At 37.8% G+C, this 26,492-nt stretch overlaps 1 protein-coding gene across 20 annotated transcripts in view; it reads left to right on the top strand.

Moving 5' to 3' along the window:
- ptprk (protein tyrosine phosphatase receptor type K) overlaps positions 1–25,339 on the top strand; it is a 105,342-nt gene extending 80,003 nt beyond the window's left edge. The window contains exons 21-42 of one of the 20 annotated variants that reach the window (XM_084952055.1): positions 2,815–2,950; positions 5,937–5,966; positions 8,677–8,837; positions 9,412–9,447; positions 11,948–11,959; positions 12,274–12,461; positions 12,910–12,997; positions 13,872–14,017; positions 15,146–15,163; positions 15,738–15,774; positions 15,914–16,011; positions 16,384–16,500; positions 16,781–16,935; positions 17,060–17,195; positions 18,306–18,455; positions 19,115–19,288; positions 20,159–20,176; positions 20,784–20,915; positions 21,198–21,323; positions 21,787–21,950; positions 22,104–22,239; positions 22,407–25,339. In XM_084952055.1, the coding sequence (XP_084808181.1) occupies positions 2,815–2,950; positions 5,937–5,966; positions 8,677–8,837; positions 9,412–9,447; positions 11,948–11,959; positions 12,274–12,461; positions 12,910–12,997; positions 13,872–14,017; positions 15,146–15,163; positions 15,738–15,774; positions 15,914–16,011; positions 16,384–16,500; positions 16,781–16,935; positions 17,060–17,195; positions 18,306–18,455; positions 19,115–19,288; positions 20,159–20,176; positions 20,784–20,915; positions 21,198–21,323; positions 21,787–21,950; positions 22,104–22,239; positions 22,407–22,460 (2,312 nt within the window). In that variant the 3' untranslated portion in view covers positions 22,461–25,339. Of the gene's footprint in view, positions 1–2,814; positions 2,951–5,936; positions 5,967–8,676; positions 8,838–9,411; positions 9,448–11,947; positions 11,960–12,273; positions 12,462–12,897; positions 12,998–13,871; positions 14,018–15,145; positions 15,164–15,737; positions 15,775–15,913; positions 16,012–16,383; positions 16,501–16,780; positions 16,936–17,059; positions 17,196–18,305; positions 18,456–19,114; positions 19,289–20,158; positions 20,177–20,783; positions 20,916–21,197; positions 21,324–21,786; positions 21,951–22,103; positions 22,240–22,406 lie in introns of all 20 variants that reach the window. The other 19 variants (XM_084952063.1, XM_084952057.1, XM_084952054.1 and 16 more) reach the window with 19 other exon arrangements.
- Positions 25,340–26,492: the final 1,153 nt, after the last annotated feature.

The following is a 26,492-nucleotide window of genomic DNA, read 5'->3' as shown; positions in this document are numbered from 1 at the left end:
TTCTCTGTTTTCAAATATCTTGATTTTTACTTTTTACCATAAATAAACCTAGTAAGTATTGGCTGCAAAGTAAAAGCTTGATTTATCTCATCCCTCTGCCCGGACAGAGAGCTGAGATAGAGGTATGCTGTTTCTGTTTGTTTGTTCATCTGTCAGCAAAATTACACAAAAACTACTAGTCCAGATTTCATAAAACATGACAGATGAAGGAAAAATCCATTAAGTTTTGGTGCAGGTCTGGATTGCTTTTTTTGATAACTGTGAGGGAGGGAGGGCGTTGGCCTTGGCCCTTCTAGTCTTTCTGTGTGATGGAGCTCTGCTGCCCAGGCTCAAAAGCTATTAAAATCACATTAGTGAGCAACAATGATCCCTCACTGCTTTGGGTACTGTATTTTATTTTGGATTGATCACACAAACACCATCCCGATGCTGTAAATACTCACTGAAGCACCAAATAGGTATTTATCCACCAATGAAAATAAACCTCAAAATAGACCCCTATTTACTTTAGGTTGAGTGGCATTAGGAATTAATTGGTTTGGTGCTAAGACTGATGTGGGGCTGTGGAAGTCAAGGCATTACTAAAAATGTTTTATTCTTGTGTGTTATTTTTATCATGTTGATAATGGAAGTGGATTGTTGTTTGATGCATGTATTGCATTATGTTGAATTTTGTGCATATGTCACTGAGTTGGATTATTTGGATTATCATAAGACATGATAATGTTCTTACGCTGCAGTATGAACTGTTCTGATGACATCAACTAAGTAGAGCTTGGGAGCCTGAAAACAGATGCTCTCTGTCTTTCTGTTGACTTTCTGTCCATGATCAACAGCATTTAAGCCCTGCAGCCTACACTCCGCTTGAAACATCACTGGTGAATTATTTTCCAAAACAGACGAAATCAGGGAGTTCAGTCAATTCTCTGAAGTCATCAGAAGCAGAAATGAGTTCGGCTACAAGCAATATATGGTGACATTGGTGCAGAAACATTGGACAGCTACAGTTAAATTGCATTTTAAAAGCATTTTCTAAAGAGACCATGATGCCAAAGAGGCAGCAGAGAAGACACATAGACATTCAGTTGGTTATTTTCATTACTATAGTGTACATTTATAGGGATGTTTATTTTGAATGTTTGAATATTGCTGCTGGGAGTCAGATTTGATTGATGATTCAGTTCGGTGTAGTACGTTTGCCATCATGTATAATGCAACTAAATAAATGAGAAGCCGATGTCTGTGTAAGGTGAGTGCTTTTAGCTCAGTTGACCCAGCTATAGAAGCTGGTATAGGCCAGGGATAGACATTGTCAGCTTCCACTGATTCTCTACCACTGCTTTTTTTTTACAGGATTGTATTTTTAAGTTCACCAAGAAATGCATCTCTTTTTATAGCCTTTTTTTTTTGGTCTTGAATCAATTTTAAAACACCTGCTCTGAAAATGTTCAAATACAGTTCAAGCTGTAGAAGCAATCTCTTTGTTTCATTATTACATAGCAACCATATTAATGAAGAAATTTCTGTTGATTTAAGTACTTAAATATGCGACTATATAGAAGTACTAATATAGATTACCCCCAAAATGAAATATTTGATTATATATACAGTTCGAATGACAGTTGCCATGGCATTTGTGCTAGCAGCTGTTTAACTTTTCTTTACAAGGCATATTTAGATGCTTGATATTTGCCTGAACTTTAGCACAGGGATAATTGAACCTTAGTAATTAATCACCTCGATTTTGTCTGATGTGAAGGCAGCCTAAGAGAAAAACAACCATATTTCCTTAGATGGTATACTTTCCTAGCCTGAGGCGACGTGGGCTTTTTTAAATATGCCTTACAGTCAATGCAACAGAGTAATAAGTTTAGAGATGTGACTAGGTTTGAAAAAGCTGTATATTCTTGGAAATCTTAAATGGTTGATCGTGTTATTTGGCTAGTTAATTCTTCAGAATGCTGTTTTGAAAACAAAAAGGAGCTTTTCACAAGAGTCCGAATTATAGTTATTTATATGTCCTTACTAAGATAACAAGTTGTTACTAAGATGATCTTGATTTGCTGTTAGACCAAGTTGTAGATTATTCATCTTATGCTCTTGCCCAACTCCGCGCAGATCAGTGGGTTGTTGTGTTTGCGGGGTTCAGTGTTGCCAACTGGGAGGTTTAAAGGAGTCCTCTGGTGGGCAAAATATGCAACATCGAAACTCATAACATAGAAGTCGTTGGCGCTTTTCTCCCCTCTTCTTTATTTTTTACCCCTCAGTCGTAAAAAGCTGATGGGGTACTGTCATCACACCACCAGGTGGTTGGGTGGTCAGCATGGACACCCACGATGTAGGAGCTTCAAAGTGATACCATAGGTGTATCTGCTAAAAACCTCCAAAGAGTTTGAATATTAGTGAGCCTGACCATAACATTTTCGTTTTTAAAAACGTTTACTTCGGTGGAAACGAGACATTTTTTTAAACATATGTACCCCGGTCTCTAGGAAGAATATCAACTGGTCAGGAGCTGGTTAGCTAATAAACAGTTAAAAATAAACATACTTTTAACCTCTACTATCCAGTAAACTCTAAAACTCTCTTTAAATATCTTTGCAATTTAAATTTTCCTTTTTTTTGCAACATTTCGAGGTCTTATTTATTTATTTATTTCTCCTACAATTTGAAAACTCAGTTTTCCTTGAAACTTCCAGGAGTGCACAAATAATCCTAAGTGTGTTCTTACTGGACAGTGATTTTAATGCTTTTTCCCTTTAGTAGTTACTGTGTTCCCATCTTGTTGATGTCTTTTGTCATCATCTTTCTTAGGTGCCACAGAGGAACCAGAAGTCATTCCCGACCCTGCTAAGCAGACGGATCGGGTGGTGAAAATCGCTGGAATTAGTGCTGGTGTTCTCGTTTTCATACTGCTGGTGCTGGTAGCCATTCTGCTGGTTAAGAAGAGGTGAGTGACAACTGCAAACAATACTCACTAAAGCAGCTCAATGAAGATTATTAAAGAGGGTAAATATTTACAAGACCAATATTGAATGCACACACCAACTTGCATGCGTGCACACACATACACACACAAATATGCTCTTAGTTCATTCTCTTGTTGTGTGTTGGTCCAGTATTTGCTGTAGTAACACCATCTTCCATCCATCCACCATAAATGTTGATCTCCCCTCAGAACCAGTTCAATCGCTTCCTGAAGTTTAATTTCCCACCAAATGGCTAAAGGCTTGTGAAAACCCCCCAAATGTTTTATGTTTAAAATATGCTGTCTTAGTTTTTGATGATCTGGTACAAGAAATGTCAGAGCTGAATGTATTGTGTTCTTGCACATTACAGCTGTTTTCTCAAGTGAAAGTAGGAAAAGGTAGAGTGAAAGAAAATGTCAATCAAAAGATCTTAAGTAAATAGAAAATGAAATTATGCATCTGCTTTATCATAACCGCTTAAATGAACTCATCAAAATCATCAAAACGGTATCATGTTTGTCAGTTTAGAAGCAGCAAAGCTTAGGTCCGTTCTGCACAAAGGTGGAGATTTTGGTGAAGCAGACTGAAGAAAAGATGCTTGCTGAAATGGTTTTGTGCATTTATAGTTGCGCTGTTATTTTAAGGGAAATGTAAACGGATTCATACAATATCTAACCTTTTACTTGTACAGCACAATAGCTCTGATAAGAATCAGAGACCAGAGACGTGTCGGTGTAGCAGTTTGGCCTGTATTGTTAATTTGGTGCAGAGCTCCACTATGTGGTGGATAGTGACAGTTACAGCCTGAGCATGCTTTACAATAGGTACATCTTTACAGTAGATGAAGACAGAAGTTAGAATAAAGCTCTGATAGATTTTGTAGAAAATACAGAGAAAATGCACAGACGTATTCATGGAATATGCATGTATAGCTGCCTTGCGTTTATGAAATATGGTTTTAGTCCCACTTTTCCACATTCACTACGAGTAAAACATATGTATATGTATACAACAACATCAGTATTGCTGCAGTCATAGTATAATCTCAAGACATTTTTGAAAACTAATAAAATATGACGATAATCAGAACCTTAATGAAATAAATGAATCCCTGAATATGATTTTTACCATTTTGTTAACAGTGTTGGAAAGTTGGAAAAGCAGTGAGAAGAAACAGCGTTTTAATATAACCTTCTTAGTCTTGGATCCACTGTGAAGCTCCATTAGGCTAAATTTTGTCTGACTACTTTTGGGAGAATGTGTGCTCATGTGTATGTGTTTGCATCTGCATTTATAATTTATGTAAATGCGCCAGCATGCATGTAATAATTAACAATTCCTAAAAAGAAATTCGTTTTTTCTGTGATTTTAACTTTTTACTTACAATAGTTGAGGGAGTGCACACTTGAAAAAGAATAATTAGAAATAATTAAGAATAATTAATTTCCACTAACAGAGACCCTGAAAATTCAGTAAAACTATTCACATTAATCGTTTGGCTTACCTATTAGTTATTATGACTCATCCTCAATTTAAGAAAACGTCTCAGGAGATTTTGCTTTCCTCTGAAAAAATTGAAGGACTGCATCTTGGCATAAGCCTTAAGAGAGCAACCAGGAAGAGTCTCTCAGTTACAACCAATCATAATTACACTCAGCAAATCAAAAACAATTACAGACATTAAATCACAGCCAGTAATGATCTCTCATCATCAGAGAACTTTGCTCTTGTGGCTCCTGACCTCCATATTTTTCTTCTAATTTGCGTAATGAATTAATGCGAGCCAGCGTCCGTGCTGCAGCTTTAGTGTGAAAGTGCAATTGTAAGTGATGATCAGAGGAGCTGAGCTTAAAGTGTAGGGTAGATGGTCCATTTGAAATGTGTTTTGCAGGAGCTACTACCACTGTGTTTTGCGGGGTGTTTATTTTTGTCACATCTAACAGTATTTGAAACACTGTGTGCACTCAGTGGCTTGATTGCTGTTACTCATTTAACTTTTTTCATCCCTGGAGTATTGGATTGGATTTAGTATGTAGTATTGTTGGGGCTTTGAAGCTTAATGTGAAGTTATGCATTTCACATAAATATGCTTGATAGTATAAAATAAGGCTGTTTATACAAGGAGTACAAGAGCTCCTGTATGTTTTAGCAGCTTGAATCACAACACAAAGACAGCACACTGAGGTCCCATTTACTTCCCATTTACAACACACACAAATAATTTGTGGCAACAACTTAAAGTGACATGTTCATTCTGGTATTTCTACACACATTTCTACTGGAAGTTTGACAAGTTATGCATCATTAGTGCTCTAGATTTTTGTGATTTTCTTTTATTTTTATTTAATAGTTTTCTCTTCCATAAAGGTTTCTGGGGAGATCAATCTTCATTGTCATTAAACCTTTACGACTTTGAACAATAATACTGCATCTTTAAAATAGTGGGACATGATGACATTGCAGTGACATCATGCTTGCTTTACAGGAAGCGAGCTGCCTGGTTTTACAGATTGGATAGCTTTGTGTTAGTTTCCACCGAGGATTTTGTAGGAGTGCGTAAAAAAAGATCATTGGCTGATTAGGGTTAAATCTCTAATCGGGCCATCGGGTTAGAGTAAAAAGTAAAGTTTTAAAATACTGCATGAATATTTTTAAATGGCACAAAAAATAAAGAAAAGAGAAAAGAAAGGCTGCATGGTGATAGGTTGATATTGGTGAGTTGTTATTCAAGTTTCGTAGCTTGTTTTGTACTATTTATTTAGCGTTAGCCTTTGGTTCTTTTTTTTTCTTAGTAAGAAATAGGTACTTTAGCTAATATGGCACCCCTTGCATGACCCTCAAGTTTTAGCAATCAAAGGGTGTTTTCTTCTGTTTTTGTTGTTACTGGTTGAGACAGGACAGTTTTGTCCTAATTTGCATATTCCCTTGTGTCTCACTCTTTGCTTTCTGATTGGCTCACAACCCCAGGAGGACCTACTATTCATACTCTTATTACCTGTAAGTAAACAACCAATCAACAACCAGCTCATCCAGCTGCTGTTATCTTATTGGGCGAATTATTAGTGGCTAGTTGTTGTTATTTTTAAAGATGCAGTATACTTTTTTCAAGACAAAACACATTTTCAGCTCTGACCAACCAGCCAAAGTCATCCTCATTGACGCCTCACCAGGGAGGGGGTCAGTTCACTTTCATGTCAATCTGTTCAGGATTTCAATTAATTCCTTCTTGTTTAAATGATTTTGATATTTTCAAAATATCGAAAATGTCTTTCTTTTTTCTTTTTTTTTTTTACCAAGAGAATGTTGATGATTTCCTGCCTAAAAAGTCCAAGCAATGAATGAGTGCAAGAATTTATTTGAAGGACTGAACTGAGAGTGAATTGATCTCAGCCCTGGTGTCCTCTACATGCTCCAAAGTTGCTCTGAAGCAGGCTTAAGAAGGCCAAAGTTGGCCATAAACCAGACCCAAGCAGGCCAGAGTGGGACGGCACAGGCCTGAGCGTGTTATTTGAAAAAAGAATGCTGCACTTGTGACTTGTAGCTCTTTGTGTGCATGTAGTCATGTGATCATCCATCTGCCCATCAAGTCACAGGTATCATGGTAAAGCTCTGCTGCACATGTTCAGTGTCTCTCTCTCTCTCTCGTCAGTGGATCTGAACTAGTTGGTTTCCTATTTGGGATACGTGGTCTATGATTTTGTGTGGGTAGTTCTTATGATGGTTTTTTCTTCTTTTTTGGTTTACATCTTTCTCTACCCAGGCCATTATGGGCTCTGACCAAGATGGATCATGAATCAATTATTTGTACTGCCTCAGATATTTTAATTTACACTCATTGCTTCTTTTTATTCACAATCACCAGACTAAAAATCAAGATGTGCTGAGTATCAATGCAGGACTGTACCTTAACGTTCCCGTGGAGTAGTTTAATGAGACATTTCTTTCTAAACTAGGACGACTGCTTTGCTGAATTTTTTTGAACTTGCTACAACCACTGCTTTTTACTGTTTACCATTAAGTAGCAGTTTTCTAATATTACATCTATTAAAACACATTATCAGGAACAAAATTTTGGTTCTACAGTGTCTCCTTTTTTCCTAACATAGCTAGTCTAAGCCATCCATTTTTTCCAGTGCACCTTAAGAAGTTAGACGTGTTCCTCATCAGTGAAGACATTCTGCCTGGTGTCTTGGAATTCATTTGCAATGTTAGTAATTAGGCGTGTTCATTAGACATTCATGTATTTTTATGAATTCATACAGAACTTCAAATTAATTCGCAGTTTAAGTGTGAATATCAGAAAATAATGACAATGTTAAAAAGAAAAAGTAGTTCAGTAGAGATCCATTCTAGGTCCGGTCTCAGCTTCACCTTTCTTTTTCTTTCTCACTCTCCTTTCTTCTTATATATACAACATATTGAGAAAGTACTCAGCATGTGGTGGTTTATATAGTTTGCAAATATTGTAATTCTATGACAAACACACACACACACAAGTAGATACATTTGGTCAATAGTTCAATCTATGTTTCTACTGAGTGTGTGTGTGTGATCTCAGAGGTGGAGATAGTGTAAGTTGGGGTCAAGAGGTAAAATATGCACAATAAACAGCATGCTTTCTATCAGTCAGAGCTGTACATTGCATCAGTTTGACAGCAATCAAAAACTGATTGGTAGCCAATAAAATGCACACGATGTTATCGCCTCTGCCTACAGGCTCTCCGTGTTTCAGCTGTAGAGATTTTCTTGTATACTGCACAGAAATTTAATAACTAAGAGCTGTTGTCTTAACTGATGTGCATCTACGGCTCTGGGTACATAATGTTCCTGCATGATGTGTCATGCTCGACATATTAAGTCCTTAAAAGTGTTTCCCTGCAACTTTGTATGTTGAAAACACCGAAAGATTAAATATGAAAATGATTTGATCTTGATATCTATTTAATCAGGTACCAGACTGATGATAAAAAGTAATTTCTCATTACTCTGATTGTTTGTTTGTTTTTTTCAAATTGTGAAAGCAATACCACTTAATTCTAAAATTCACAGCAGCTGGTAAAGCTGCATAAGAGATAACTGACTATTTGTGACACGACTAGTTCAAGTTCTACTATTTACATGGTGATAACTGTTGGTTGGTAAATGGTTTTCCTTAAGGGTTCTGTGCATTCTAGCTCAATCCTTGCTTCTGTTTTAGTGGGATTCACCTGAACTTTGCTGTCAGATGAAAACCAAAGAATTCATACAATTTGAAAAAATATATAATTAGTTTCTATTATTATAGTCCTAGTAAAATAGGTTCATACAAGTAAAAATGGAGGGAACGGTAAAGTTTAGAGGCTTTCATCTGACAGCTGTAAGCTACAAAAAAAGATCTTCTTCCTTGGTTTGAATTAGATGCTGCAGTATTTTCCCTTTGCTCCTTTTGCTGAGCCTGTTAAATGCTGCCATATACAAAAAAGCCTCTCCTCTACCTTCCTTGCTTGTTCTCTTCTCTTTCCTTCTTCTCTTTTTTTTCTCCTTGCCTTTCTTCTCTTCTCCCATTTCCTTATTGTTGGTTTCAAACTCTGCATCTTGAGTCAGCAGCCCCAGCCAAAAAGTGATCCAGCTGCTAGATTCTCTCATTCTTGCTGTGGCTTCAGGCTTCCTCATGTTTGTGTATTTGTTTTGCACAATTCCTGACTGTCTGTCTATCTCCCTCTAACAGGAAGCTGGCAAAAAAACGTAAAGATGCCATTGGAACAACACGGCAGGAAATGACACACATGGTGAACGCTATGGACCGCAGCTATGCTGACCAGAGCACTCTGCATGGCGAGGACCCCATGGCTGTGACATTTATGGACTCTCACAACTACAACAACAGATGTAGGTTCATAAAATCAAGGTTTTACAAACAAAAAAAACCCCTTAATTAAATGGCTAGCCATAAATCTTACATTCTGTTTTCCTATCCATCTTCTGTCCACACTAATTAGAGATGAATCTTTGCAAAGATCAGGGTTATTTTTATCAACAGCCAAGCTCTTGTTCAGAAGCTGCAACAAACAATTATTAATGCAATTAGTTAATATTTTAGCAATCAAGTATTTTTTATTCAATTGTCACTTTTATAACAAAAAACAGAAAAATAATTAGTCATTTGTTTGCCAAACAAGGATCTAACCTGCATTTTGTTTTGCCTGGAAAAAGACTTAAATGATGGACCAAAGTCATATCTAAATCATTGCTAGTTAAGGTTCTGTCTGTAAATCAATTCACAACACCTCACAGTGAAAACAGGACAGCATAAATGTAGAACTCATACATGACAGCGATGAGAAAAAAAATGATGAAAAAAGTAAGGTCTTGCCAGAATTTGTGATTTGTCTCAGTTGTCCTCATCTATGCTTTAGTAAATCTGAAATTTTAATATGTTTCCTGGCCGTGTTTCCTCCTGCAGTGCCCAACGATCCTCTGGTTCCCACTGCTGTGTTAGGTGAGACTTCTAGTGTTGGATATGTCACATGTATCACCTCTAGTGATCACCTGCCATCATCAAATAGACTTTGCACTTGTAACCCTAGCACGTATTATCCCGTCTGTTTTGTGTCCATAACTGAAGTCTATAGTTAGAGCTGTTGGATATAGTCAAACGTCTGTTATAGTGACCTTTGACAAAAGTATGGCTTTCTTGGATGTTTCTGGAGCATTATGTTTTTAATACTCAAAAGACGACAAAAAAATGACCAAAAACAAATCAAGGAAAATTTAAAGAGGTATAACAGATTAGAATATGTGAAGTTGGCAAAGCTTTATGTTCATCTTTTATATTTTTCTGCCAACTCTCTGTGTAGAACATGTCTGGTATAAAAAAAACCTCCAACAGCTAAGCACTTCATCTGTCATCCTGCGTTTTCCCTTTGGTTCAGTCATTCCCGATTCCAGCCATGGTTTCTGTTTCCTGCTGCGAGTTATTGATATTCACAGTAATTGCCATCATTCTCCCTTAGAGACCTCATTATTTCCACAGTTTTGAGTTGTTTTAAGCCGTGCCATTTTGTCTCCCAAAAATGACAGAAAAGAAGGCTTAAAAGGAGGAAGACAATTTGTCATGTTGCCACAGCAAAATGACTGCTGATTAAATCTGTGACAACACTGAACAACTTAATGCCTGCAGCCTTGTCTCTCTGGCAGAAGTTTTTCTGTGCAATGGATCTAGAAGTCTACTTGAGTATCTACCATCTGTGTTATTCCCTGGACTTGTTTTGTGCTGAAGCCCTGTTCTGAGTGTCTGAATCGTGAAATATGTAGCTTTTGGCTAGTTGGATGTTTCTCTAGCTTCAGTGTTGCAGTGCAATGTGTTTATCTGTAGTTGAGTCTACTGTTGACACTGCAGCATGATGTGGAGTTCTGAAATACCCTTAAGGGGTTCACAAACCACAGTGCCACCAAACTGTGTTAATTAACTGTTCCATAGCCTCTAATTTGGAGTGAAGGCTGCAGTTACAATCTGTCTTGGCCAATCACTTCACAGAGGAAGAAGAACTAGCAGGAAGTAACAAATTAAGAGGCGGTGTCGGGTCAAGTTTACTGTTAATTGCCGTGACGAGGGCTTAACAAACCTTTAACAATCAGTAATGAGCTAACATGTCCTCAGAGCAGAGAAAAGCATCCGTTGGATGAAATAAACAGTGTCAGTTAATAAACAGCGGTGAAGATGAAATCAGCCGCTTCTGCTCCAACCCTGAGCTACTGCATTATTTAACCTGTCAGTCTGTACATTACAACTGTCAAGTCGCATTTTAACCACAGCGCACTTTGAAGTTCTGCAACTATTTAACCCCAGTTATAACCTCCAAATGAACTACCTCCTAAAATGTACAAGTTTCAAAATCCAAATAAAATTCAATCAGAGGGGCGGTACTCACACATGTAAATTATACCTCTAAATTTCTGCAATATACCACAACCATTCCTGGAGTATAAAAAGCCCAGTGTGAAAATCTTTGATGCTAATCTAAACCTTCTATAACAACTCTCATCAGTTTACAACATTTCCTCTTTTCTCATTACAAAGATGTGATATCGACCTAGTGATTTGGTTGTAGTGTACAAGCTTAAAAGCTTTGCTTTGCCACCTGCTGGTCACTGCTCCATTTGAACCTTTCCTCCACCATTGATGAGATAAAAGGGACATTCCTGATTAAAAACAGGCCATATAAACAAATAAAAACAATAACAATAAATAAAAACTAATAAATAACTCACACGGGCTTATAATATTAGTTCAATTTAACCTCTCACCATATATGGCCCACATCTTGACGTGCACAAAGTGGGCAGAAAAACACACTTTGGGAATCACTTACGTGTATTTTCAGCTGCTCCCTTTTGCCCACTACAGCAGATGGATCCACTTGTTTTATTTGGCATCCTTCCTACTTATGGAGGCTTGTGACCCTCCGTGGCTGGGTCTGTCTTGCCTCCCAGTCTCAAACCAGGGATCTTTTGCATGTAAGGTGTTAACTACTACACCACAGAGACATTTTTGGGAAGCACTCCTATAGCTCTTGATTGCTTATTGGAGATTGAGTTAGTTATTTTATTCCACATTTAAAAAACAGATGTTTTACTTCTTTAAATATATTTGCAGTGTGTTTGAAAGGTTTAGAACAGCAGAATGCAACAAATGTTTTAATCTGCTGTGAACGTGGTTGTTTATTGTGAACTAAATGACATTGCAGTGAACATCCACCTCACAATTCATTTTAAGATATTCCTCATGTTTTTCAGTTTCTGCATCTTGTGGCAATTTTAGGTCCTTTTTGTACGACATCATCTACAAATTCTCTGTATCCATTTCATCCATCGTGGAAAGTCCTTATAAACAAATCCAAACTGTTAAACTAACCTTTAGTCTCGCTAACAAATCCACTTATCCTGCAGTCTGACTAGCCCTTTTTGCTCTTTTCTTTTCCTGCTGCTTTGACATGTAGTTCCAATCACAGGTGAGTATAAACTGAGAAAACAAAGTGGCAAATGTTTGGTTTGGTTTGAGGAAATGCACTGTTTTCTTTTTGTAAGGTAGAAACTAGTACAGATTTGGGAAGATTGGGAAAGCTTGTTGCGTTTGTATAGATCAGTACAAGTATCTTTCCACACGTGCAGTTTCAAGGTACAAATAAGAGTTTACATGTTTTGGTATCTATGTTACCCATTATAGGGGTCATAAAATAAAATATTAATGAAGATAAAATAAAATGAAGGGAAGATATTTTGCGAATTATCAATTAACCGTACCTTATTTTGTCTCCTGTTGTAGATGAGAACCACACTGGCTCTGCAGCCGAGAACAGCAGGCTTCTAGATGTTCCTCGGTATCACTGTGAAGGAACTGAGTCTCCGTATCAGACAGGACAGCTCCACCCAGCCATCAGAGTGGCTGATCTCCTGCAGCACATCAACCTAATGAAAACATCTGACAGCTATGGCTTCAAGGAGGAATATGAAGTAAGATTATTATCTGTACTGTTGACACTAGAGCTTGTAATATTAATTACAGAAGAGGCAAAAGTATTATTAGTAGCAGGAAATTATGTATTTTAATGTGGAGGCTGACACAGAAGTATTATTTTTAAAATCAATACTGCTCTATTTAATGTTTTGGCCTCACATTAAAATGAAAAAATGACTACCAGGTCTAAATTGCCTCTTAATTTGAGGGTACCTTCTGCTCCATCGACTGAACAATCAATGAGACACAAGCCATTTTTATGGTCCTTTTATTTTAATGTCTAATAAGAATTTGCTAGTTGAATCAAACCAGTCGAACAAAAGTCGAAAAGCACCTAAGTACCACTTTCCTCTCAGATATATGCAATAGTACAGAAGTGTTATTTTTAAGGATCCATGACATCTAATTGTATTTTTATTACTTCGTGTGTTGTTGGTGATACAGAGCTTCTTTGAGGGCCAGTCGGCCTCCTGGGACGTGGCCAAGAAGGAGCAGAATCGTACCAAAAACCGCTACGGGAATATCATAGCATGTAAGCAAGACATCTGCGTTACTGCATTTTAAGTCATAGAGCTTTACAGGAAGAAGAGAAGAAGAAATTGGGAGCAGAAGTAAGTGTACAGCCCACATAATTAAAGGTTTAAAATCAAGACAGGACCAAAGAAAAACCACCTTTGTAAGCAACAATAAAAGAATCAATGAGCAACATCTTCAAAAGCTCAATCACCTCTTCAGCCTCTGCCTTGACTCTTAAGACTCTTCCTTGTGTTCCTTGAGTCCCCAGACTCAGAAAAATTGAGTCACAAAAGGGTCTCATGCTACTTACTTGCATACATACATAACCATGCTTATTGACAGCTGTTGTAATTTTATTGGCATGATTTATTTGTATATAGAACGTTACATATAATCTGTTGTTTGTATTATCATGTAAAATAATGAATAAAGCAATACAAAGAGGTTGCTGCACCAAAAATCTTCCACCTTCCTTCACAGTTTCACTTCCATTCAGTGAGTAGTTAGCGAGGATTGGCAGACAAGTGTTTTCTTGCAAAGTACGGATTACTGTGTAGCAATCTGCTAGCAACCAAAGAAATCGCAAGGTTTTTGATACAGAACTGTAAACCTACTGACTAAAAACAACCTCTGACTCATCATCCGATTGGGAAATACAGATTTTTGCCAAGTTGTCTCTAGACTAGTCTGTGTGACTCCGTCCGAACCGAACACCTTGTTAAATTATTTTATTAAATCCCAACTACACACTGAATAAAAAAATAGAAAGCCAAAACACGAAATTCAGAAAAACAGCAAACCATGAAAACCTTGAAATAATAATTCTTTAACAGCAAATCACCTTTCTTACCTGTCTGTTTCTGCTGCTCTCTCACACACTGTTTTCTTAGATGACCATTCAAGGGTTATTCTGCAGCCCATAGAAGACGACCCGTCCTCCGACTACATCAACGCCAACTACATCGATGTAAGTGGAAACGCATCGAATGCTACTATTGGCTCCCAACGAAACCAACGAAACCACACTCCCTCGCTCGTATGTCAGGCCTCTATACCTTGATTGCGTCTACCAGTCATTCATCATACCATTTTATGCATCCAGCCATGCAGAAAACACATCATACATGCAGTACATGTGTCTGTCTCAGGTGTCAGTCTTGTTGTCTTTCTTTCAAGTTTCCCCATCAATTCACCTGTCCGTCCAGAACTGAATAAGTTATCTGATTTATATGTACAACATAGCGGATCTTAAGTCATCATTTGGATTTAGCAGACTCCTTTTCCAGGAGACCAGAAAGAAATCCATTTAAAGGAGTGACTTTAAGAACTGACAGTGCTAGTTAGTGAGCTTTAGAGGTGATGGTCAGCAGGTTTTGTTACTGTTGGATGGACCTAGCAGTTTTGTGCATTTTAGTAGTTTTTTAAGCTAAGCTAAGCTAATCAGGTTCTAAGGGTAGCTTAATTTCTAGCATTTTTCTTGACTTGAGTCACTTTTAACTGTTCGACAAACCTATTCAGCTGCCTTATACATCTATATACAATTAATTTTCCATCTTTTGCTTCATCTATTACTTGCCTATTGTTTCTGCATTCACCCACGACACAGTCTTCATCAGTTCATCCATTTTCTGTCATCTCTCAACAATCATCTGCACACCAGTCACTACGACTCACATTGTGCTTTTTTAATGCTAGTATGCTTATCATAAGCTCCACTGTATTATAATTTACTGTCATTAAAACTCTTGCATGCATTCTACCACTCACATTAAGCTAGAATTAGAATGAATAGAGTGGGCACTCCCTAATCTTTGTTGGCACAACAAAGGCAGCTGTCACACAATTTGAACTGCACCCAAAAGACGGAGAAAGCTGGAACATCAGTATGTGATGGTGGTTAAATGAGATTGTGATATGCCAGCTTTCTGAGTCTTTTTGGTTCTATTGTGCTCTCCATGGAAGATGGTCAAATTCCATTAGGGAGTGTCCTCTCTATTTAGTCTAATTTGAAGTTTTAGATCACATTTTTTTTCTGCATGTCCTGATCAAACTTCCATTATGTCAATGCAGCTTTTCTTTTTTCTGATTGACACTCACTGACATTGTTGTGCTTTCTTTCTTTCTTTCTTCCACTCGTTCTTTCTGCCTGTGGCTTGGGCTGTAGATTTGGCTGTACAGGGATGTAAGTATCACTGTGGTCTTGTTCATAAATGCCCCTGAACATTTACACCTGCTCACCTGTACATCCATGAACCAGTCCTTATGCATCAAGACATGATGTGTATCCATTTTGAGATGCTGGGGCATCCTTTGCATGACTGATCGCACTTCATCTTGGCCACCAACCACCATCTTTGCATCTCACTGTTTGGTGTCAATTTGCATATGCATATTCACCACTTGTGTCTTAATTGCTTTAATGACAACTTAATAAGTGGTTGTCATAGCCCTGGGCACACCTGGCAGTTGTTGTAGATGTCAAGTAGTAGTTTTTAAGTGGAAAGGAAAAATGATGAGATGACCAACTTTGCACATTTTAACATGAATTCAACAGTATGCAGTGCAACTCAAGTATGGAGTCAGCTAAAAAAGAATTTCATCAGTCTGTCAGAATTTTTCTCCTGTTGTAGATGAAAGTGAGGTAGTAAGGTAGTTTAGTGTAGAAAGTTATCATTTCCAGCCGTGATAAAAGGTTTTAGAATTTGACACGATTATGTTTTCAGCTCATATTAAGGACTGTGGTGTTCTGTTTGCAGGGGTACCAAAGACCAAGTCACTACATTGCTACACAGGGTAAGATGCTGCACCACACTCAATTACATGCAGGAATTCTGCATTACTGCTGTTTTATAGCATAGCAACTATTTCATCACAAATTGTAACCGTACTTACAGCAGAATAAAGTGAAAGTATACTCTGCATCTATGCGTAGGTCCTGTTCATGAGACAGTGTATGACTTCTGGAGGATGGTTTGGCAGGAACAGTCAGCCTGCATTGTGATGGTAACCAATCTGGTGGAGGTTGGAAGGGTAAGTTGCTCGTTTTTCTACACTCAGTTAATTTCAGTTGGTAACTTTATTAAAATTACTATTACTTAGTCAGAACTATCCAAATCTCTTTTTTTTTTAATTCAGCAATGTCCACTGCATTTACAAGTGCTATTGCAAATACCTGTATATTTACAGTTAGGTAGGAAAATTGCAAGAATGTTAGTGTGATGTCTCTGTCAACAATCCTGTAAAATATACTCTCTAAATTATGTAAAACATATTTGGTTTAAAAGTGGCATTTTTCATATTGGCATCATATTAAATATCATTATGCAAAAAAAAAAAAAAAAAGCTATATTTGCTCCTTGATTCAAGCTTGTCTTTACTTTTTCATGGCTTTTTTCTTTCTAGGTTAAGTGCTATAAATACTGGCCAGATGATGCTGAGGTGTATGGAGACTTCAAGGTGACTTTTGTGGAGGTTGAACCACTCGCTGAATATGTGGTTCGCACATTTACACTGGAGAGGGTGAGTAAAACTTGTTATAATCTAGCAAAAATTTATATTTTGTATTCATTTTGCATTTTGCTTCGATGTAATTTATGCAAAAAAAACTCAGGTAGAGGTGTAGCTGCACCTCAAGCTGTAGTTTGGTTGACACAGACTTGTTTGGTTTTGTTTATCGTCCTCCTTGTAGCTTCAACAAAACCAGTTAATAAGTTTGAGACATATCTAGAAAGGGTGTTTATAGAATAAACACGTTTCATGAAATTTTACTTAAAGATGTTTTTTTTTTGTCTTTACTCAGCGTGGTTTCAATGAGGTCCGCGAAGTCAAGCAGTTCCACTTCACAGGCTGGCCTGATCATGGAGTTCCATATCATGCCACAGGACTTCTTTCCTTCATCCGCAGAGTTAAAATGTCTAATCCACCTTCTGCTGGGCCAATTGTGGTCCACTGCAGGTATAAAAATGAATTATTAGAAAATAAACATGCATAGTCAAAACAAAATGTTTTCTCTCCCAATGACGGACATAGAGAAAGATCTATAAAGTTAAAATTTGTGTTCTTCACTTTCTGTCTGCAGTGCTGGAGCAGGGCGCACAGGATGTTTCATAGTCATTGACATCATGTTGGACATGGCAGAGAGAGAAGGAGTGGTCGACATCTACAACTGTGTGAAGGCTCTTCGCTCCAGGAGGATCAACATGGTACAGACTGAGGTGACTGCATTACCCATCCTCCATCTGCATCCACATTTTTAGAATAGATGTAGGGAAAGCTTGACTTCAAACTCAGCCATCAGCATGGTACGGGCTGAGGTGACAAGGTTTTATGTAGTTATCTATTTTCCATGCATGCATGAAAATATCACCTCATTAAGTTCAATTCGTCAGCTTTCACTTCTGTGAATGTAACACTGACAATAAGTAAAAGTCATACATAATTTTCATATTTAAAGCTTACTCTGGAGCCCTCTTGTGTTAGTAAAAAAAAAAATCACTATCACGTTGAACTGTTCTCTAAGGAAGCACATTCATCTATTGCTGCATGGGTGTATCCGATTTGCCTGAATTTGTGGTTGTTAAACATGTAAATTTTTTAATACATAGAATAATAATTGTAGAATAATAGAAGCATAAATGAGTTAGTTCTAAACAGAATATAGATAATATATATGTATATGCATCCAAACAAAGAGGATCCTTCTTTGACTGTAGTGGTTATTATTCTTTAAATTAATATTTTTGTAATGTTTTTCCTATTAAAAAGACCACAAATAGTAATTCAGATCATATATATAAACTATCAAGCAGTGCAGTAACAACGGGGAAAAAGTAATTTCAAGCTTCATGGTTCAGAACAGCCTGTAGGTCAGAGCATAAAGCAAACTTTTAAAAGTTTATTAAATTCTTTGTCATACTTGAAGGCTGGTGACTCACAGAATGCAGGTCGATGCAATCTTTCATGGACACATTTCATGTCCTACTTAAGAATTCTGCACTATTGGCCTGTAACAGAGTAACAATTTAACAGCTTATAAGACCCATTGTAACAAAGTACATTCACAGCCGTTCACCAAAGCAGGTCAGTCTGTGTCTCATCATTGAATTGAAGTTGGCATCACTTGCTTGGACTGACTCACAGGTGAAGTAAACCTAACCAACAGTCATCACGTCATCCATCCCTCCACCTCTCATCAGTCTTCACTCACTCACAGTGTGTGCATCACTCGTTTGTCTTATACAAAGTTGTATTTCTTATTTTTCTAATGTTGAAATATGAATGTGCAGAATATGTGATAATATGTGTATTATAATATATGTCTTCAGGAGCAGTACATATTCATTCACGACGCCATACTAGAGGCTTGTCTTTGTGGAGAAACAGCCATACCGGTCTGCGAGTTCAAAGCAGCTTATTATGAGCTGATCCGCATCGACTCCCAGACCAACTCTTCCCATCTGAAGGATGAGTTCCAGGTAAAATCAAACTGTAATCTGTTACTTTGCGCCCAGAGCTTTCAAAGTGGAGCGTGTAGGCCAGTGTCAGCCTGTGGTAAAGCAGCAGAGAGGGCTCTTCAGAGTCTGAGAGCACTCTTCATTTACAATTGTTCTTTTCTGTTCCTGGCATCGCAGCAGACTGACAATTATAGCTGCTGTCAAGAAAGGTCACCTCACTAATGGTTAAAAAAATACTAATAAAACCCACAAACTAGTACTGAAATATTAAATGGAACTCAGTAATCAAAACTTTAACAATTCCTACTTTATGTCCTAAAATGAAATCTCCTCTAACCCCTTCTGCTGTGTAATTCTTTTTACAATATGGGCATTAAGACATTGTATTAAGACTGTGTATTATTACATCAAGAGGAACCACTTGCTGTTGTCATCTGCTACTCCTGGATGTAAAGAATGGGTTTTAACACACAAAAAATATAATTATGTGGAGTTTCTGGATACTCAAACTCATCAAATTCTTTCTCTGTAGTGCTGAACCTTGTGACTTGTGACTTCCAGAAACCCAATATTTTTAATGCACACAAGTTTTTCTTTCCCACCAGCTTGGCTTTTGGGTCTATTTCTATCTTCATGGAGCCCTTCTTTGAATCTTTTGACACATTTCTCTCTCTGTCCAGACATTAAACTCAGTGACTCCTCAGCCACAGCCAGAAGACTGCAGCATTGCGTTGTTGCCTAGAAACCAAGATAAGAACCGCTTTATGGATGGCCTTCCTCCAGATAGATGCCTTCCCTTCCTCATCACAATAGATGGAGAAAGCAGCAACTACATCAACGCTGCTCTGATGGATGTAAGTCAATAATGTGTTACTGGAACACACTGTAAGGTTGTGTTATTTTCAACACATCAAGCAAGAGTAGTTTGGGACATTTCACACTGTGTGTACATGTGCAAAAAGACTTTCAGCAGAACCGGCTGATGTGTTACTCTTACCACAATTTCTGTATATTTAATGCCAATTATATAAAGACTAGATTTAACACTCAGTGTCCCAAACTGCAGTCACATTTTTGTTGAAAATGATACAGACTTTTATGAAGGTACATTGAAATGATGATGAAGATAAAAATATCACACAACACTTAAACTTACTAACATAAAACACACACACACACGCACGCACACACACACACACACACACACACACACACACACACACACACACACACACACACACACACACACACACACACTCCCTTCCTTCTTTGTGTGATGCTGTGTTTGTGGTTTTAGCAGCAGAAGGCTAGAGACAAATCCAGCCTCTAAAAAGACCACTAGCTTTTCTCTGGCCACCATTCAAACGTTGTTTATGTTTGCAACTGTTGACATTGCCTCAACGCGTTGCCCATTTACCGTGACTTGAAAAGAAAGTCATTGAGTAGGTAGAAATTTTGAGGTAAGGTTTTAAGGTAAGGTCATTAGAAGGTTATTATCAGGGTTGTGAGTAAAGATATAGTGAAAAAAAGATAGTAAGAGGTGGGCTGTAGGTATGTGAGTAATTTCCTGATAATGTGTGAACATTTGCATGTTGTGGGAACAAACCTGGCTTCTCTCCAACAAAGCTGTTGGACAAAATACTGTAAAATTTCTAGAGTTCAGTCAAGTTTTAGGCGTTTACCTTAAAGTTTAGTTACTCACCTCTGGCCTCTCTCTAACCAAGCTGTCAGAAGAGTTCCAGGTAATGGGATTTTACTTCAAGTCTCCAATACTGGATTTGTTTCATGGCTTCAGTGTTGTTCTGCCACCAGATTCATTTTTGTGAACGACATCCACACCCTAAATCCTAAACCTGTGCCCGGCCCTCACATTAGATTCTCAGTCACACCTGCGTCACACATTTGGCTGTACATTTTTCATTTAAGCCAAAGTGGGTTCAGTTCACATTCAGACCAGTTAGTTCTTGATTCTTTTTTTATGTGAACTTTGAAGAAGTTTGTCTTCCTGAGCTAACTGAAAAAAAAGTTAACTGACCCCATCAAATGTAGTTTTTGCTCTATGTGTAGTCTTGTGCATGTTCCCAACCCTCACAGTTAATAGACCCACTGCATGATCATCAAACCAAAGTCACCTTTTAACTATGCTTGCTTTCCCATGTCTCACATACTGTGCAGCTCTACTCTGCTGTTTGTGTTTTAATGTGCACATGTGAGAAAGAAACGTACTGTGGGACAGTCAAAATTAAAAAATAAAAAACAATAACGCACAGTTTAATAATGCTTGATTGAATCATTAAGAGTGTCTTCTTTGTCGGTGATCGCTTTTGTTGCCTCTCTCCTTCTCTTTAGAGCTACAGACAGCCTGCTGCATTCATCGTTACCCAGCATCCTTTGCCCAACACTGTCAAAGACTTTTGGCGCCTAGTTTACGACTATGGATGTACCAGTCTGGTGATGCTAAATGAGATTGACCTGGCTCAGGTATTTTACATAAAGTTCTGCTGTGTTTCTTAGCATAGCATTGTGTCTTTTTTACAGTAATCATGGATTTATTATATAAGATTAGCTTATTTAGAGCTAATGAACTTGTAAAGGAAAGATGGAAGAAAACAATCCTGCACACATCCAACACTCTTAACCAAAATTTGTAAGCACATTTCATTTTAAGAATTTTTTGTCCCTCCTTTTTTTTTTTGCATTTGTCTCTATTTTTTCTGAAATTGTTACAGTGTTTTTCTAAATGGTGTAATTGTTCTCTCTCAGGGTTGTCCTCAGTACTGGCCAGAGGAGGGCATGCTGCGTTACGGTCCCGTCCAGGTGGAATGTATGTCCTGCTCAATGGAATGTGATGTTATCAGCCGGCTCTTCAGAGTCTGCAACCTCACTAGGGTGGGCAGTCAGAATCATACTACGTTTCTATTATTATTTATTTATTGTTTTATTTCACCTTTATTTATACAGGTAAATCTCATTGAATCAATCTCATACAAGGTGTCGTTTTCAAGGCGACTTGTTTTAAATAGCCATACAAAAATACAGCATGTTAAAACGCACTATAGTCATTAAAATTCATATAACCAATTACCTGAAAAAATACATACTGGGAAAATTAGCTGGAAAAATACATACCTATTTACAGTGTAAAAGATGGATGTGACCATGTGATATCACCTGTGGGTCTGACACTGAGCCAAAGGTTTTAAAACTCCTCTAAAATAGTTTGGCCTGACATTTCATCATTGGTGCCTATCAGGATTGACTCGTTTTTGGCGCTAGCCTCAAGCGGCCATTTGAGAATCTGCAGTTTTTGACATGGCTTAATCAGTTTTTCTGATTCTGTCTCTTATTCCAGCCTCAGGAAGGCTATCTGATGGTTCGTCATTTCCAGTACCTGGGATGGTCGGGGCACAGAGAAGTCCCCGCGTCCAAACGCTCTTTCCTCAAACTGATCCTTCAGGTTGACCAGTGGCAGCGTGAAGGGGAGGAGGGAGAGGGAAGAACCATTGTGCACTGCCTGTGAGTGCACACAAATCAAAGAGCACAGTTGCTTTCTCTTCTTTTACCATTGAAATTAAAAGCATCCAACAAGAGTTGGAAAAACCCCAAATGAAATATTAAATTGTGCTTTTTGCGACGTATCATCGTGTATTCTGTTATGTTTGTTTGTAGAAATGGAGGTGGGCGTAGTGGAGTGTTCTGTGCCAGCAGTATCGTGTGCGAGATGGCAAAGAGACAGAGTGTGGTTGATGTTTTCCACGCTGTAAAGACCTTGAGGAATAGCAAACCTAACATGGTGGATACTCCGGTGAGTTAACCATAAACACTTTCTGCAAAGTGAGAAAGAGCTCATGAATGCATTATGTTGTTATTACTATTATACACATAATAATACAAACTTTAGTCAAACAGTGAATGTGTGATAGTGCATATGTTTAGTTAAGGGTGTATGTGTGTGTATGTGTCTGTTTGCAGGAACAGTATCGGTTCTGCTACGACCTGGCATTGGAGTTCATCGAGTCGTCCTAAGTGAAGGACAGAAGAGCAGAATGAGGAGAAGAAGAGTCGGAGAACATCTGTTCACATCTTGTGTGTTTGATCCTTTGCTTTGCTTGGTCTCGATCTTTGTGGCGGCCGTTGTGTAGCATCCATCTTGTGTCTCTACAAAAGGCGCAAGCGAAACGGGCTCCTTGTACATGTTGTTAAACAAAGGGAAATGCTTAGACTTTTAACAGGAAATGAGATGGGGAGGAGGAGATGTTACTCCTTTCACTCCTTTCTGCTTATTGTACAGCTTTTTGAGTGCCAGCGGGCCCCTGTATGCTTCGGGCCCCATTTAAAACATTTAGCCTCTCACCACAGCCACCTCCCATGGACTTGATGCTTTGTCCTGTTTCAGCTGCAGTACTTCCTATCTACTGTAGATGTCTCTCTCTCTCGCTTGTTCGCTCCCTTGTAAGCAGCTTTTGATAAACTGCAAGTTAAAGTTTTCAGTGGCCCGACATTCCTGTGCTAATTTCTGACTAATTTAACTGTATTGGGCGTCTCATCATGGTGATATTTGTAGTATATACAGCCAACACTTTTGTATGAGAGCAAGTGAACAACTGAAAGTTAACGTCCGGAGAAACTCTGTGAATGGTTCTGTTTCTGCTCCGCACACCTTTCAAATGACTTTAGCGAACATTGAGTCAGTACATTGTTATGAACAAGTATGAACCTATTTACATTGGTTACACGCAGTTTATTATTTTTGGAAAACAGAAAAAAATAATAATAATTCTGTCCTTATTAAATAAAGTAAAAACAAGACTGTGAAAGGCAAATCAAGACCAGGAAACAAAAGAAAAACAGGAAGTTTAGACTTATTAGACTTTTCGATTTTTTTTTAATAATATTCATTTAGCTGCAACTTGACAAACATTATGTTATGCTTTTTGTTTTAAAACGTGTGTTATGTATCACTTTTCTTTTGTAGTATCATGTACCTATCTACTGGTTAGACTTTTGCAGTCTGCATTGTACATTAGACTGTGACATTAGCGGAATCATGTTCTTTTCAGGGCTGGGCCCAATGCACTTTCAATTCAGCCTGTACATAAATGGAAAAACAAACAAACAAACTGCAATTATAAAGAGATTTTGGACATGGCAAAAAATCTGCCTATTTGCCCATAGAAAAGACTGAAATCACACATTCTTTGATGGCAAGATTAACTGACAGTTTCCATTGACAGTATGGCTTGAATAGAATTGGAAGTGACCTGACCCCAGGCTTCATTTGTTTTGTGCACTGGTGGCCAACACTCTTCTCTTTGTTGTAATATTATTATTTTGTAGCTGATGTTTCTTCATAAGCCAAAGACTTTGTGTAAATATGTCTATACGGATAAAGCACATTGTTTGTATTTATTGTTTGTTTACTTGCATTGCTTGTAAGAACAATCATTTTCCATTCCATGTTCGCCCACCAGCGTTTCTTAAACCGCACACGGGGACGCAAAATGGGCTGCAAGTCTGTTTCCTCTGGAGTCTTGAGAGTATTAGTGTGATTTATCGAGGCCCGTAATGGGTCCCAAGGTAACAGATTACATCTGCCCAATTTGGGTCCATGAAGAAGAGTTTAAGAACCCCTGATTGAAGCTGTATATTAAAGCTTTAGAAGTAGTTTTTCAGTATTTAGGTGGAATTCAATAGTATTGTCTTTGTTTTCACTTCTTGAATCTCTGTGATGTTACTGTGGTTTATTTGTGTATGAGCCCATTGCGCTGTCTGTGGTCAGTAGAAATTCAGTGCATTTATATGCACAGAGTATTTTGGATAATAGCGCCTATCCCTCTTAACGTCTTAGTCGGGATAAGCTGTTTATCTTCATCCTCGTATCCTGCTCACCATTATCCCGGGATACACACTGACTCAGTGATGCATAAACGGGCTTAGTGAGTGAAACACGCAGGACTGTGATACAAAAAAATTTATTGTGCCTAATCATTTGAATTTTCTTGTCGCTACAAGCATTTTTACAGCATCTTAGATCGCACCCAGGGCTTTGTTGAATGCGTTCTCATGAACGAACAGTGTCCTGAATACCTTTTGGACCATGATTCATTGTGTTTTTACTCATCAGAATGCTTCTTTGTGAGGCTTTACAAGCTTACAGAATATCAGATGTATTTCTGTTTGTGAACAAACCGAGTCAGAAAAAAAGAACTTTATTGTAAATAACATGTCCGATGTTCCACTTTGATGGAGCAAGAGCAGCCCTACTCATGAGGATGTTATTGTAAATAGAGTGCTCTAAAAGGCTCTATTGTTGGGTGAACAGTAGAGATTTAGATAATGGATGCAATGTCAGAACATTTGTTCTGGTGTAGATAAAAAAGATACAGATTGTACTCTTGTTTTGGAGGATTCAAATTCAAGTATTGACAGATGGTGTTTTAAAAAGATAAAGATATAGATATAAGATTTCACTGAATACAGAACATGATTCTGTTGGTGGAACATCAGCCTTCAGTTTTGTTACTTCTGATTTTTGGTCTGATCCAAAGAAGGGAGAGAGAAGAGCATGGTGTAATAGTAATCCAGTCATATTTTATGTTTAGCGACAATGGATTTTGCTACATGCATAAATCAGTGAGAGCAGAAAGTGAACACAATATGTAAAGCCTCTTAACTACACACTTAAAGGAAAACTAAGAAACAAATCTTCTTAAGAGGCCAGTGACTCCTCCTCTTTAAATCTGAAATAATGGCCCTGAAGAGTAGTGAATGAAGCTGGTGTCTGGATGAGAGACCAGTCTGACTATAGAGTTGATATTCATGGTTCATAATTATTCTTGTCTGTAATGTTTGGCTTATTTGCTGTAATAAAGACCACTTCTTTAATTAAAAGTGAAGTGTTTGGAGAGTTGTTGTATTTATTCAACCATTATCAGCTTCTGATACATTCAGACCAACCTGTAGACATTTCATTTATTACCTTTAAGGTACATAAGTGCTTATAGTCCCCCTGCACACCTTCCATTTCGATTGGCCCTGTTTGATGACTACACTCTTCCTGAATATAAAACAGAAACTTGGCTACTGTGACATCACCTGTTGTACTTCAGCTTTTGAAGCCTCAATATTCATACTTTGGCTGCCACCAGAGTGGTTAGTGGGCTTTGTTAGAAGGCTGCATGCATAAATTGTATGCAGAAAATTGAACGTACACATACCCACTAATTAGTGCTAAGAAACAGACTAATAAAATTATGAAAGATTAATAAAATAATTTAATTTTGTTCATCAAAACTGACACACAATCATCTTGGACCACAAAGCAGGCCGTATTATTTGTTCCACAATAATGTCAAGAGGTCCAGTTTCTTGTTGGGAGGTTGGTCAACATGGTCAACTCAAATGGATGGAGTTAACTTATCATAATACACAAAACTGTTGTCTGTCTGTCCGTAAACTCTTGCTACGTGATCAAACTCGGCACATAGGCACACTATTATTTGGTTCAAAGTCTCTTAGCAAGTTGCCACTCGTTTGTGCACCCAGTTCTTGTTCTTTTGTTTGTTTGTTTTCCAAGTGATTCAAATTTTATGCTGTACCCCAGCAGAGACGGCACACTAATCATTGATGAGCTTGAGCTCCTGAAGCCTCATAGCTATACAAGATATTATGATGTTGTCATGTTGCCCATAGCAGCCACTTACCAGTGGGCTAAAATTACTCACTTGTGGCATTTATGGTCTTATAACTTTAATTTTATATCATTTATTTTGATAGTAAGCTGTAGTTTATATCTACAAAAAAATATTGTAGCATTGTCATGTACTAAAAAGAAATAGTGTGGAGTCTATAGGAATTGACATGCTCTTAATGCCAGCAGCAAATGGGCAGTAGAGGAACTGCAGTTTTTGGCACGTTAAACTTTGCTTTATTTTTTTAGCCACTTACTCATGACTTGAGCTTAAATCACTTTTCACTGGATGAACAAAAAACAAAATATGTCAAAATTAAGTCAACTTGGAGCACCATAGGAGGATTTAGTATAAAAACATTCTTTAT

This window comes from Perissodus microlepis, chromosome 15 (genome assembly GCF_051167445.1).
Source record: "Perissodus microlepis isolate ML-2025 ecotype Zambia chromosome 15, ASM5116744v1, whole genome shotgun sequence".
NCBI lineage: Eukaryota > Metazoa > Chordata > Actinopteri > Cichliformes > Cichlidae > Perissodus > Perissodus microlepis.
Note: the sequence above shows the minus strand (reverse complement) of the source record. Positions and strands in the feature narration are given on the sequence as shown.